The sequence below is a fragment of the Aythya ferina genome (assembly GCF_964211825.1).
Source record: "Aythya ferina genome assembly, chromosome: 2".
Taxonomy (NCBI): Eukaryota; Metazoa; Chordata; class Aves; order Anseriformes; family Anatidae; genus Aythya; species Aythya ferina.
This window is the reverse complement of record NC_140297.1, coordinates 147767477-147783210: the sequence shown is the minus strand read 5'-3', so window position 1 is coordinate 147783210 and position 15734 is coordinate 147767477. Positions and strand designations below refer to the sequence as shown.

General features: G+C 39.3%; 1 protein-coding gene across 10 annotated transcripts in view; it reads left to right on the top strand.

The window, feature by feature from the left end:
* ENPP2 (ectonucleotide pyrophosphatase/phosphodiesterase 2) overlaps positions 1–15734 on the top strand; it is a 72185-nt gene that overhangs the window by 24887 nt on the left and 31564 nt on the right. For all 10 annotated transcript variants that reach the window (XM_084511287.1, XM_084511283.1, XM_084511281.1 and 7 more), the window contains exons 5-10: positions 34–94; positions 1289–1386; positions 2400–2479; positions 3687–3806; positions 12812–12867; positions 15042–15107. In XM_084511287.1, coding sequence (XP_084367413.1) covers positions 34–94; positions 1289–1386; positions 2400–2479; positions 3687–3806; positions 12812–12867; positions 15042–15107 — 481 coding nt within the window. The remainder of the gene's footprint in view (positions 1–33; positions 95–1288; positions 1387–2399; positions 2480–3686; positions 3807–12811; positions 12868–15041; positions 15108–15734) is intronic.

The window sequence follows — 15734 nt, the reverse complement described above, 5'->3', positions numbered from 1 at the left end:
GCATTTTAAACTCTGATTTTACTTTCCTGGTAGGAGAAACCCACTGGGTGGATGACGACTGTGAAGAGATAAAAACTCCTGAATGTCCAGCAGGGTAAGTGCTTTGCTCGCAACCCCAAAGCCAAGTGCAGGAAGGCCAGTTGTCCAGCACTCTGAACATCACTGTCCCTATAATGCCTTTGCTGAATGGTTATGAGTAGGTTGCTTTCCTGCGCTTCACCATTTGTACAATTGGGCTGATAATATTGCAGCTCATTTGTCTTTGAGCTGTTGGATGAATAGGGGTGTATGAGGGCCTGCACTCTTGTCATTTGATCACCTGCTGGTAGCTTTGTCTGTTTCATGTATGTGTATAGGAAAAGTAACCAAACTCTTTTGAAGACTGTGGAGATCTTTTCCTGACTTCACTAAAATTCAGACTGAGCCACGTATGAACACAGCTCAGGTCATTTTTAAAAACAGAATTTTGGATTAATGCTGTCCTCCTAAGTGAAAGGACTTCAAAATTGCAATGGGGACATAGCCTTGACTTAGAATAACAAGCACAGGAATAGCACTGAAAACATAAGAAATTCTGAAACCAGTTGGCTCACTATTATGCTTAAAGGTAAGCATCTGCTTAGGTGCCATGTCGGGCTGCAGCTCAGTCTGTGCTATCAGGATAGTTTGGAGGAGATAGGAGCCCCTCCTTCTCCTGGTGACAGTGACAGCTTCTTACCCCTGCAGCAGGTGACCCAGACACACCTGTCCAGGACATATCTATGCCTGCTTGGGTTCAAATCCAAGTAGAAGTAGCAAGCAGAAGTACAATAAAATAGCATGAAATACCATCATCTTTAGTATATGAGAATGTTCTCGGCCTCACAGAGCACACAATGCCACATGGACTTTTGTTTGTAAAGAGAGAAGACCAGCTGTCATAAAACGTGGTTTTTAATTACAGATTGTGTTATAGGGTGGGTACTCATGCATACTATTTTTTTTTCTCTTCTCCATCTCTGTCTGTAAACATCTGCCTTTTTGGGCTGTATGCTTTTGGCTGCTCAGGGAAAATGTCTTTTATGTTGGAACTCAGCCCTTTAACTAACTGTGACCACACAACCAAACTCTGGATGTTAGTAAGCATGAAGATTATCAGTTTGTGCTGATTTGTTAAGTAAGCAAAATCTTATAGACACACAGCATATGTAGTAACTATACTTGAAGTTCTCTGGAGCCTCTGTGAGCAAGTGGAAATTAAAAATAATTTAGAAATGCTGACTTAGTTCATGCTGCTTCTATTCTTCAGCTTTGTTCGTCCTCCTTTGATCATTTTCTCTGTTGATGGTTTCCGTGCATCATATATGAAGAAAGGGAACAAGGTCATGCCCAATATTGAAAAATTGAGTGAGTACATCTGTTTTACTACAATATATGAAAGACAATCTTTTTGTAGTTCAGTTGTTTTCATTGTGTATTGAGCAACAAAAGTCAGCATGGTGCTGGCGGGTAGAAGGGCTGTGCCAAATGCAGGGCTCTTCTGATTCAAGGGTCTAATAAAGATTTTTTTTTTGTTTGGTTTTTGTGTCATCCCCCCAAAGCAAAATGTCAGAAGTCCCATTTGGTTTAGATAATATCACCTGGTGGCTTGAAGCACCCTGACTAAAACAGCACGAAACAAAGAGTGGGGAGAGAGCTGCTTTGGGATTGCAGATCAGAATCGGTGGTGTTAATTTGGTTTTGCCAGCAAATAAATGATTCTTCAGTATGTGATATGTATCATGCCCTCTTAAAGGCTAGTTGGGAGGTACCCGCAAAATGTTCCACTTGAGTCACAAATGTTAAAGACATGGGTCCTGGTTTTTGTGGTATACTGGAGGCACTGTATATTTGAGCTTCTCAGTATAGAGTGGTAGTTTGTGTGTGTGCCCATACCCTTGAAAAGCGTGGTGATTTTTTGTTTGCGTGTGTGTGTTTGCTGGCTCTTGTATTTGTGTAGCCATCTGTGGAGCTGTGGCCAAAGCCTATTGTGAAACTCCAGCCTTAGTATATTTGTCACTTAAAATTAGCCTGTGATTTCTCAAATCATTTTACTTAACAGCAAGACACTTCCAATGGCTATGGACACTGAAGGGAGGCTAGCTTAGAAAGGAAAACAGTCCATGGAAATCTAGCTGATTTTGTAGTGCTGGCTGCATTGTTTCACTTGTTTATTGTGAAGCACAGAGTGTGTGAGTAGATTTACCACTGTCCCGCAGGAAGACTTGCCAATGTTGAGAAGCAGAATGTTCATTTAAATTGGTTAAAATTTAACCAGTTTCTGCAGCATTTTCAGTTAAAACAAATGATTCCCTGTATTTTTGTTTTTCATGTCTCAGAGCTTCACTTGCTAATGTTTGCATTCCCCATTGATTTTTCAGGATCTTGTGGAACACATTCTCCTTACATGAGGCCTGTCTACCCTACAAAAACCTTCCCCAACTTGTACACCCTTGCTACTGTAAGTCCCTGGGAAGGAGCTTTTGTTGATAAAATGTTGCACTTCATTAGAAATGTGGGTTGTGGGAAATGAGATTTTTAAAAGTAAAACTGCTTTGCTGTCTATCTTTTTCTGCCTTCAGTTATGTTAAGTATTTTTTTTTCAGTATTTTGAAGTTCTGAAGTAAATTGTTTCTCACTATTATGCACAGCATTACAACTTTCTTGCACTTTCTTATGCCTGTTTTTGCAGTTATTTGTACTGCTGTGTAATTACAGGTCATGGTTTTTCTAGGAGGGGGGAAAAAACAAACAACCCTGAAATTCTACCCAGAATACAACCAGCAGTTGTTCCTTCATTAGAGTAGCTGAAGTCAGTAGGGCTGTCTTAGCAGCCGCCTTAAAATTTACAGCTGCTGAGTGTGTCTGGATGCTGCATTGGCTCTGCAGAAAAGGAGCCATCACTTCTGTGCTCTGGTGGCACGGCTGGTGGCCAGGCTGTCCCCACCCTGGGATGTGCACGCTTCTTATGACAGTGCTCCCAAAGCAGCAGTCACGTGTTTTTTTCCTTCTTTTTCTTCCTGCAGCCTCTGCACAAATGTTAACTCAAGAGAGAAGGGGGTGGAAGTGGGTGAAGAGAAAGGGAGAAGAACAAAAATCTCCTAAATCACCTTTACTGTTGGAGAAATTGTGATAGCCTCTGGGTTTATATCACAATTTTGGTGACTTGCTTTGGTTTCTTCTTAGAAATAACTCGTATCTCGCAGAGGAACTGGTGGAGATAAAAAAAATATTATCAAATGCAAAGTGTTACTCTTTTTACCAGAAAATGAATTACTGTTTCCAGAAAGGGAATTCATGAGGAATTCAAGAGGAACTGAAAGTTTAAATCAATCTCTTTTTTTTTTTTTTTTTTGCTTACTTTTGATGACCTCTAACTTTTAACCAGTGTGAAAATATTTTAAAATATCCAGTACCAGAATTTTTTGTGCCTCCCCCCCCCCCTTTTTTTTTTTTTTTTTTTTTTTTTTAGCACAACTCATTCATCTCCTGCTGTTTTTGTTGTTACAGTCAGTTTTATATGTGCTTATCTTAAAGTTAAAGCCTTTTCTGGTGTGCATTTGCGAAGACACCTATTTTAAAACAATTTAGCTGTATTTGCAGATAGCTATGGGGAACTGGGTCTGTGTGCATTACGGTTTTACTAATTAATCTACTTCTGCACAAAGGGACTCTATCCTGAATCACATGGAATCGTTGGCAATTCGATGTATGACCCAGTGTTTGATGCCAGCTTCAGTCTTCGAGGGCGAGAGAAATTCAATCACAGATGGTGGGGAGGTCAACCGGTAAGTTTCAGATTCCCTCCTCCTCTCTCCCTCCTCCCTCCCCTCCCCCTGTGCTGTGGAACATAGCCAATAATAATAATTAAAAAAATACATCTGTGAACAATTTGTACCTAATCTCCCCGTGGCTGGCCCTGTGTCTATCAATTTAATGTAACATTTTGAGTTGGCTTTTGCTTTTCAGAATAATAAAGCCATTGATTATGGAGGGGTGCTTGTGTTGATAAGTATAAATTAGATGCGGCTAGGAAAAACCCTCACTTTAGGCAGTAGTTTAACATGAATTACTATATTTTCATCACCGTGGCATAATGTTTCCTTTTCATTATGGGTTTCTCAGGTTTTCGTCCTAGTAATGTTCTTGTGGCAGTTTTAGTATTAATGTTCTGTCAGAGCAGCATGGCACAACTTCATAATTATTATTTGTTAAGTCCACAAGTGATTGCTGTTGCCTGACTTGCTGCAGAGGTCACAGAAGTTTGTGAATTAATTTTGCCTTGAACACAGCAATGGTGGCTGAATGGGGCTCTCTCTCTTAGGTTAGTGTTGCAATCGGTTTTCTCCAGCTCTGAATCCTTATTTTGGGCAAGGAAATAACCTCTTTCTAAGGTTTCAAAGAAAAGGTCCCTTTGCTTCTGCTGGGCTTTCCCCCATTAGTAGTGCATGCTGTGGTGGCTTTAAACTGTCACCAAAAATGGGTTTATGTTAAAATACTAAGTTTTACTTGCATGCAGCCAAAGTGCATGAACATATCACTGCACTGATTACTCGGGGGACTGTAGTTTAAAAACTTCCTGACCAGTTAATGCAGAAAAGGAGTGGGGTAATGGAGGTAGAAACTGGAAGGAGATTTGGAATGCCATAATGTGTCATTGATATTTGCTCAAGTCATCAGTGTCATCCCCCAAATCACTAAGACATTAATATCCCAGAAGACTAAAGGAAGTTACTCAGATGGTTTTAGGCTTAGCAAGCATGTGTGTTATTTGTCTGCATGTGGTTTTAGTCCACAACAAATGCAAGACAAGGCAATTTAGAGCTGCAGGCAGATGTGTGACAGGCAGATGTCTCTGGCTGTAGCTGAGCCAGAATGAGGTATTTGTGCTCTTGTTAAACTAGTCAGCAGTAACAGAGCATGGTCACTCCTTTGCACAGCTATGACCTGGGTTAGCTTTTAGCTTGGGTTGTGTGGAGAGGAGAGGTTGAGAAACGTACCTGGTTGTTATCTTCCTAGATTTGAGCAAAGAAGCAAAATCAAAACTAGGAGCAGTGAAAGTGGGGGACAGGTGGTAGCTTCTTCTCCATCGTAGCTAGTTGCACACCTAGTGGCAGCCACACCACCCTTGCTTCAGTCAGGCATTGAGCTCATAGACAATATTGAGGCTCAACACCTGCTTTACAACTTCTTAAGCAGCTGCAATTTAATTGTGCATTGCAAATTTAATTGCGTGTCTTGCCTTAGCCAAATTTAGATAGGAATTACTGGGAAACCAACTTCTGGGGGCTGTGCAAATGTCTCTGTCTCTAAACTGCCATACTTTTAAATTTAAATACAAGCCTATGTATATTGCATCACCTGTGGTGTTGAGTGGGGGGTATTGGGTAATTCCAACTCCCACCCATTAGAAACACCTCTGCTGTTGCAGAGAATAACAGTCACTCTGGATTGTAAACAAGGATCATGAAAAATGTCAGCTGAGAAGAGCTTGAGGAAGTTACACAACTGCGGATGACTATACACTGGAAAAAAAATATCTCAGAGGATAGGGGGGAGTGTTGCATACACAAGTAAGGATGATAAAGTAAAACAGCTGATCCAAAGAAGTGTTAGAATGCAAAAACACAGGAATCATGTAATGAGCTGGAAATATCCTTGGAGAATTGGAAACACATGCTTAGAGGAAGGGCTATAACTGTATAAAATCCCCACACACTTAATATGAGGAGAACCTGTAAGTTAGGCAATCCACATAGAGTGGCCATAGTGCCTAGGTAATGACATAAATGATCCCATCTCTGACACGGAGGAAATGCATGTTTTGCATATCTTTATTGGCAAAATGAAGAAAGTGTGATGGTAGGCTACTAAAATTCAGAGGGCATAGATTTTGATGAAAAAAAAAATCTTTCATCTATGTGTAGATAAGTTACAGTCCCTTTCTAAATCCTTTTTATAATTTTATCTAAATATCACATTGATAAAACTGCCAAAAATAGCTGGTTAGTCAAAGACAAGACAGTAAAATTAAGGGAGACAGAGGGGAATCTTTTCTGCATATCACAAATTTTTATTCCTTCTAGGTTTTGGGTCTCAAACTGGAGTACTCAACTTCAGAGAGGCGCTTAGTTTGCACAGAACTGGGAATTATTATCCAAAACTACTCATTTTCCTTAGGAAAGCAGAAAAAATTCTAGAGTCCCCAGTTTCAGGTTATAGCTAAAACTGCCTTAAAGACAATGTCATTGAAAGTTGATCATTCTTGAAATACTTTCTTGCTGCTGGAAACTGACCTACTGTATGTAGCTTTGTTAAAATGTGTGGTGTGTGTTGTTACTGTCATTTAAAAAAAAAAATAAAAAAAATTGTTCTTATAGTGAGTGCTTTGTTGGGAAGCAGCCAAATTAACATGCGACTTCATGGGGTTTGGCGGATGAGTAGCTGAATGTCTCCACGCAAGGAATTACGAGAAATTAATTTTAAGAGCATTAGGAAAGGGAGGAGGAGGGAGAAGGTAGCTTTAGAAGTGTTTTGAGATCCTCTAACTGACGGTGAGACTTCCTGAACCGTGTCTTTTTGATTTAGTATTAAAACTTGATTTATTGTACAAGCTTAAAAACACATTGTTTTTAAGACCCAAGTGTTTGACAGGAAACAGCCGCATAACCAGTCCTTGTTGTATTGCTACAGCATCTCACAGAAATGGTGAGCATCAGGGCTCATGCTCTCCAAGGATAAACAAACTTCACTGCTCATTTTTCATGACACAGACTTTCATCCAAATAACTTCAACCACCGAAGTCAAGTGCTTAAATTAGGCCCCCAGCTGCCTTTGGCTTCTGTTTAGTAGTAGTTTTCCATGTAGTAGTTTTCTTGATTTGATGCAGCAAGCTTAAGCTTACACTACAGGCGATACTTTGCTTTTCTTAAGGATCTTTCACGATCTTTTGGCTTCCCCAAGATCAGAAGATAACAGGTATAAAACCACATTTTTATGAGGATTGTAGTTCATGAGGACAGAGAGTCCCCTTGAGAAGGTTGCCCAGCTGTTACTTGAGTTTCCGTCCAAAGATCACAATCACAGAATTGTAGGGGTTGGAAGGGACCTCAAGAGATCATCGGGTCCAACCCCCCTGCCAAAGCAGGTTCCCTAGAGAAGATAAGGCTCTTTTCAGAAATCCACAGGCCTCTGATTCTGTATAATTATTTGATAGGCCTCGTGAACCAAAATATTCTGCGTTGTCAGGAGACAATGTTTAGTTGTCAAGATTTAATTAGTTTGTGTCCTGTTAACAGTAAGGCATGTGGAAGTCATGACTCTACCTTTTACCTTGTTGGCCGGCAAAGTGCAAATGGTGCAGGAGTGTAATGCTTGGCTCCATCATGCCAAATTAATTCTGCATGCCTGCACCAATCTTGTACACATTTGGGAAACACTGTAATGACCCCTCCCCAATTCTGGCTAAGCATGGAAGGGATTTCCCATGAATGAATTGCCCTCTCAGACACAGTGGGTGTCTGTGCAACCTCTGTTCCTGACATGAATTTCCTTCCCTGAACCATGAGCGTGTTTGCACAATTGTCCCCGAGGGCCAGGCCTCAGAAATGTCCCTCCTGTTGGCCCTGACCTGAGGTGTGCCGCTGCCGGTTCTTTGGTGATGCAACAAGTTACTGGGCAGCCTTCACAAAATTAGGGGCACTTATTTATTCTTGGAAGATTAAAAGTAGGGAGGTGCTACATTTTTTGTGCAGGTCTTCAAAGGCGGTTCCACAGCTATCTTGAATTTTGTTTATATTATTTATGTGAACATGTGTGTAGTGATCAAAAAAAAAAAGGGAGAACCCAGGACTTGCATGTTGCATATGGCACAGCCACCTGAAGTGTTGCTCAGCCTCTCTATTTTTCCGGCTATAAATAAAGGAGAAGAATTGTAGTCTTTCAGCAAGGAAGACACAAAATTTATAGTAATTTAGCTTACTGGAGAGGTTTGGTATACATCTAGATGATCATGTATATTACATCTTGGGACATTTATCACTTGATTCTATGGTTCCATAATTTAAGAGGTCTTTCTCTGTTGAAAAAATTAAGTATCCTGTAATTCCTTGACACAATACAAAAACAGACTGGTTAATTTTTTATTTTTTTTTTATATATTACCCTCTTCTCTTCTTGAATAATTTAATTCAGAAAGATGGTCTTTGTATAGCTTGCAATACTATAAAGTCATATCCTGTATGAAAACCTGGGGTGCACATCAGATGTAGTTAAACTGCTGACTATAAAATTCTAACATATTAACAGTTAAAACCAAAGTATTTACATATGGCAAATAAATTACATAAGCTCACAAATGATACTGACCTTGCAATGCCTAACATGGCAAACTTTATGATAAGTGACCTGAACAGATGTGACCAGCCACAGAGTATATATAACACATTGCATTTACATGCTCAGTACTGGAACATCTAGGATTAATAAACTTTAGGACTGTGGCTCTAACCAACAGAGAAGAAATGAAACAATAACCGCTATTCCATTCTTAATTTTGATTGTTCTGGATGGAAAAGGTTGAGAGGGCATCACCTAAATTTTTTCTTTTCTATCCTACATAGATTGACAGTATAGGCTTCATGTTAGCCTAGGAGAAGCACTCTGTCTTGAAAGTCAGTGAATTTAATTTAATGACACTGAGAGATGTTCTTTGGTGATGGGGTTCATTGCTAATGGTTTAGAATCATTAAGGTTGGAAAAGCCCTCCAAGATCACCTGATCCAACCATCCCCCTACCACCAATGTCACCCACTAAACCATGTCCCCAAGCACCACGTCCAACCTTTCCTTGAACACCCACAGGAACGGTGACTCCACCACCTTCCTGGGCAACCCTTTCTAATGCCTAACTGCTCTTCCTGAGAAGAAATGTCTCCTCATTTCCAACCTGAACTTCCCTTGGTGCAACTTAAGGCCATTCCCTCTAGTGCTATCACCAGTTACCTGCAAGAAGAGGCTGACACCCAGCTCCCCACCCCTTCCTTTTAGGTAGTTGTAGAGAGCAATAAGGTTTGCCCTGCTTTTCTGCTGGAGTTAATATCCTATAGCTGAGAGTAGGAAGTAAATTTTTGTGCCCCCATCAGCTGCTCCAGCTGACAGTCTGTTGTTTAATTTTAGCTAACTGGTAAAGAGGCTGGCTACAAAGGGCACTTCTGGTAGAGAGGTAGGGACTGCTATCACTAAGTTCACCAGTGAACTGTCACAGCTCTAAAACACACTAAAACTTTGCTTTAAAGTGAAGCTTGGATAATGTGGATGGAAACTCTTCTACCTGGATGACTGCTGCTGCTTCTCTAATTGCTATGAGATGCTTCGGCAAATATTTTGTTATGGTGTAGTGGCTTTAGGTGTGATGTTGAATCATACTGAGTTTATTACTTAGTTTTTAAATAAACCAAAGGCTTTTTTTTTCTTCTTGTTAAAAAACGGGGAAGCGTCTAGTAGTACATCTTGCAACCCTGGGTTGAACCAGGCTCCGCCTAGCAAAGTCACGATGGAGTCAATTCAGACTCACTTCTCAGATGTTGCGTCAGATACGGGCTTATTTGACTTGTTGGTCTTGGACTTTAATGGATCACTGTCTTAGCTGTTGAGCTTATTTTAAGTGCAGCAGACACCTTTCCCCATCCAAATAGTTAATGCCAATGTAAATTGCCGCATTCCCGAGGTGAAATACTTGGGAGCAGGGAGGGTACAGTTTTTCCCTGTCTAAAGCCTGTCTGGGTGACATTGGAAGGGACAGTGCTTCTCTCCCCTTACTGCTCACCTAGGAGTGCAAAGTAGGGGTGATCTCTGCTAAGATCAACTGGGAGAGATTGTCAGACCCTGCAGCCTGATATAGGAGAAGCTCTTCAAGGACTGTGGCAATACCACCACTTTTTCTGCTCTTTTGAAAGCTGGTTTAAAACATAGCAGTATTCACTCTGCAGGCTTGTCTCTCCTGCTACCCAGACTTGGATGAGAGTTAAGAGAAGGTTTTGCTTCTCATTACTTCTTTGGTAAGAGCTCTGCAGAAGCTTCCTAGAATCAGAGAGTCTTGCAAGAGCCCCTTGGTAAAGCCCTGTGTGTCTTCGGCTCCTGCATGCAAGTGGGCAGTGGATGGCTGCTTGCATTGCTCCCTGGTCTAGATGGTGTTCATGCTGTTTTCATGTGGCACACGTGAAGCATGCTGTATGCTCCACTGGAATAAAAAATAGCTACTGACTTCTTGCAGGCAAGCAGGGCATCTTGGCAATGTACACCGGGCCTAATTATTCATCTGTCAAGATGACTACTGTTTTACTCACTTGGCCAGAGAAAGGGTGTCTTATGGCACATGTTTAAAATCACTGTCTAAAACAGACAGCGCTGTGGCTGATTTTAGCATGCTAACAGTCAGGAGCAGCACGGGACAGCTTCAGCTGCTGAGGGTGGGACCTGGCAGGTCTAATTTAGTCAACAAGAGGCAGACAGGACCACCTGGGCCTGTGCAGTCTGAAGCACTAGAAAGCCAAACTAGAGTTAACAGATGGTAAATCCAAATACTGAATTCCCTGGACTTAGTTTGTTGGTACCTTCCCAAAGATATCTGCAAAATTATTTAAACTTTGCAGAACACAAACACTTTCAAAGAAAAATAAATCCACTGCAGCTCTGGAGGGACAATGGTTTTCCAAGTACAGCAAGCCCAAAGAGCATAACAGCAGTGGAGCTGACACTCATACTAAATTTATATTTGACCTCTCTTCTCTGCCGTGGCAGGGTTCTGCTCTAGGAATAAATCTACAGTGCAGTGGAAAACGTATTTGCTTTAAATGTTGGCTCTTTTTCACATGGGAAGCCCAAGAACCACTAATGAATATGGAGTAGCTCCTATCTTAGTTAGACACTGGGTTTGGGCTGAGGGTATATACCCTTTGCTGACATACATGACACAAACGAGCTTGTGGATGTATCCTTGTATTACAGTCACACCTCTGACTACACCATATGGCTTCCCGCTTTAAGGCACCCTTGATCATCTCTCTTCACATTCACCCACATTTTTATGTCCCATCCTGTCAGTGCTAGTCTGTCAGCATTTGAAAACAGTCTTCCTGTTGTTTGACAACTCAAAACCAAATTCCAACATTATTTCAAACCCATGGCCATTCTGCTCCGGTTATTGCTGCATTTATTTATTAAACAACCAATTCTGTAGAGTTACCATGGATGTATTCTTCCCTGAAAAAGAGGATACGTTACCAGAAAGTTAGAGTGTAATGAAAACACATTCTTCTGTAGCTATGATTTTAAATTAACTGGATTGATTCCAGTAAGATTTGGAAGAGTAAAAGATGCAGGGATAAGTTAAGAGGTGTATCCAGGACACTGAACAGGAACAGATGATCAATTTTTCCATTAATTATGAGCATAACAATATCCATATTTAGTTGCAATTAACTATAGCCTCAGTGCAGAAATGATTTTCATTAGACTCTGCAAATTTATTTCAATTAAGACTAATGCATGAATAATTTAGGCATGACATTTGGATAATGCATGCCCAGATTACAGTTCATAAGTGCCTATTTGAGCAAGGTAGAGTGCCCTTGGATGTACTTTTGAAGAGTTGATTTAAAATAAATGAAAGATTTTGCAATTACCAAGGAAGGGAACTATGCTTTAGCTTAAATGGTCTCAAAATGTATAAATTGTAGTATGCATAAATAACAACATGGGAAAACAATTTTCAACTTGTATGTGTAATGTTGGCCTTTAAGTCATTGCCACTTTTGAAATAGGTTTTACAATAATTTGGTTATTTCCTTGCAAAAGAAATTCAGTGCTGGCAGGCTACATATGAAATGTCAGGAAGGTCCATAATTAGACATTCTCATTCCCTTGCCTTGTATAGGTATCCTTAGGAGAGAAAAAAAAAAAAAAAAAAAAGAGAGAGAGAGTGATGAGGATAACCAGAGGTATGGTGTGTCTTTCATTAAAGAAAGATCAAACAAATGAATGCTATTCTTGCTTGAAAAAGAATAGAGGAGGATTATAGGTGAGGTTTAGATGAAAATGATGAATGTTTTATAGAAGAGGGAAGAGAAAGAATTAAGGAATGGGAATAGTACTGTAACCCCTGTGACATTAGCAGGTTTAAACCAAACAAAAGAAAAATATACTCACTGGGTGTGATTACACTGTAGAACTTACTGCTACAAACTGTTTTACAGCCATAAAAATAGATGGATTAAAAAATAAAATTGAAAATGGAGATTGTTTCTGTCATTTCCACATTGTGTGAGCTCAAATAGTTCTTAAACTCCTGTGGAGGAAGGTGCACAGGGAAAGAGGGATCTCTATATAGAGGATCTTTATATAGGCTCTGATGAATATTGAGCTGTGTTCTTTCCTAACGGTATCCTCCAAAACTTGAATACTAAAGGGCTCAGGTGAGATGTGGTCTGCTTCATGAAAATGAAATGGTGTGGGGTGCCTAAGTAATTTTTGGCTATGTATCTTAACTCTCTGCATTAAAAGTATCAAAGATTTAGGGGTGAATCTATCTACAACGCAGCAGCTGATCCACTGCTACAGAATCTGCATAGGTTTGTCACTCCATGCGTTTGAATTAGGGATGGAGGCTGGAGCCTGCAATTTTTATTTCTAGGCTCAAGGTAGAAGAATGTGCCTTGAAAACATTTTATTTTGATTTCAGAGAGTCATTAAAGATCTGAACATATTCTAATCCTCTTATATTTTCCTCATTAGATTTGGATTACTGCAGCCAAGCAAGGGGTGAAAGCTGGCACATTCTTCTGGTCTGTGTAAGTGCCCTCGATTTTCTGGAGATTTGTAACTAATAAATCAGAATTAATTCAATGCAAATGTTTATTAATTGTTTTCCTTCCTCTAAGCATTTGATATCTGCCCAGTTGGAGACTGTGCCTGTAAGCCTCCCTTGTTTAATTTGTGTAGTGTTTCTGATAACTGAAGCTAATGTGATGGTTTGCTACTTTAAGTTTATACACTGATTTTTAGCAGTTGTTTGAACAAAAGTATGACTGTCAGAAATTTCTTTCCTTCATTTGACTGTGTGTTATTTGTCTTTTAGTATTGCTGGCACAGTCTTTTAGACTTCTGAATATTTGTGGAAGACTCTCTTATTGTCCTCATGTCATTTAACATCAACAGCCTAGTTGACTCACTCATTTTACAATCCAGCCTGGCCTTTGAATAAGATATCCAGTTCCCATTTCTTAAGAGACAGCCTTGAGGATCTTTGCTATTTATTCTGCTTAGTGGTTCTGAATTAGTTTCCCTTGTCCCAACTAAGACATATCTTCCTAACTAAAACTGAACATTTTTATCAGTTCTGAGGAATTCAGGTGAATCAATCTCTGTATTTATTATTATTTTTAATTCCTTTAGGAGTAATGCTGTTTGCTACTCTAAATATCATGTAGCATATGGAGGGAATAATAAAATTTACCATGTACAGTGCTTATGTTCAGGCTTACAAGACAGTTACCTGACAGAGCTTCAATCTGGTGCTCTACAAAATATAGAAATTCTTGCCATTTCTAAGCGCTTACAACTACAGAGTCACCATAAACACCTGGGATGATGCAAGCTTGGGGATATAAAATGTTAGGGAAGGTAACAAAGGTTATGTCATATGTATGTCAATAATAAGAGAGTGATTCAGCCACTTTATATATGAATGAAATATATCCTTCTTAAAACTGTATTATTTAATTTGAGGCATGGTATGTTTTGAGGGAAAATTTTCAGGAAAACTTTTTAAGGAAATTAGTAGTGTTTAAAAACATCTTAGTCTCAAATGAATTAATAGAAATAATGGAGTTTTTTTGTTGTTGTTGTTGTTGTTTTTGTTTTGTTTTGTTTTGTTTTTTTCAATTTGTACAACTAGTAAGTTTCAAAACTGGGCAATACCTAACATTACTATTCTGCCTTATGATATTGCCTCGTTTGCATAGTTGTTTTACAACTGAAAGTTTTCTGTGTAGCTGGGGACTGATGACCACTGTTGCTGTATAAGGCATTAGGAAGTAACTTGTTTCAATATGGCTGTTGTCATTTAAATATTTCTTTGTAAAACATTCTAACAGTAAATGATGAATTCAATTCAATATGGTGAATCTAAGATGGTTGTAAATGATTCCTGCCTTGGGATTGTGCAATTAATTTAAAGGAATCTGGACCAACAAATGCTATCGTATTATAATAATTGCATGGTCACTGATTTGCAGAGCTCTCTTAAGATGAGGTATTTTGAAATGTAACAGCTGTTTATAAGTTTAGTCATTTTCATAGCATGAGTTTGGCCTTAGCAGCCAAGTTAAAAGTCTCGGGATACAAACACTGAAATGGGATAAATCTGTTCTGCAGAGTGAGAAGTTGTAAAAATTGTGTGAGTCACCGTGCTGATTGCCTGATATTTCAGATGGCTCTGGTTTGATTTGCACCATCTTCATCCTAAATTTAGTTATTATTAAGTCAATGGGAACTTTTCCAATGTCTTCAAGACTAGCATTTAGTCTTGTACTGATGTGAGCAATTTCATGGTTTTTACTCATGCCAGCTATCCAATGGCAGCACCAATGTGCATAAAAGCAGTTCATCTGGGTTAAAGCTACCATAATGGTGTTTATTCACTGTTATATAGAGTGCTTAGGTTTTCTACCTTGGGTTCTGGCTTCAGTTACAGACTTTTAATCCTCTTTCTTTTGGAGTATGTGGACATCCAGGAGGCCTGAAGTGTTTGTTTGCAAAATAAGAATCAGTACCAAACAAGAAGAAAGAAGATACAACATACTAAAAGGAAATGACATTGCTATGATTGATTTTAATCATGTTAGAACCAGTTCTTAGCAAGGCTGTTTTGATGTTTTTTGTGGTTTTTTTTTTTTTTTTTTTTTTTTTTTTTTTTTTTTGTACTCTATGATAACAAGGCATATATTTACATTTTATGGTTTAGTGTCATCCCCCACGAGCGCAGAATATTAACAATACTGCAGTGGCTGACCCTTCCGGATAATGAAAGGTAATTCAACTTGTTGTTGGATAACTGCTAGCATGTCCTCCTCTAAAAGTAGCTGGAAGAGCACGGGGAAATTTAATTTTGTTACGCTATCATTGAGTTAAGGATTTGTTTTTTGTTGTTGCTGTTGCTTTTTGTTTGTTTTTGTTGTTTTGATCCCAGCTTTTAACCATCAGTGTTTTGATTCTTCTCAATAGACGTATGATATGAATTTCTTTGCTATCTTGAAGCATTTAGTTACAAGGCTTAACTTGGATTGTTCTTATCCTACTGAGTCTAATATGGTTTAACAACCTTATTATAGGCAATGCCACTTTTAGTTCTGGACCCTGAGGACTGGGAAAACTTTAAGATTTTAATTATGACTGTTTTTTCATACGCAAGCTTGCACACGCTGCTGGCTGCATAGCTCAGGCGAGCTGCTGTTGTGATCCCTCTTACAAGACTAAGAAAGAGTGTGTGTCCTCAGATGGTACCCCGGGTGCCTCCCTGCATGTGTTCTGGGATTTAATAAAGTTGTAGAACAACTAATTGCTTAATCATACCATGGAAACATATAACTGAGAAACAGTTCTTTTTCCATAAAGCCAACTCTCCTTGCAAGGTCGGCTTGATTTGAGTTGACCTGGC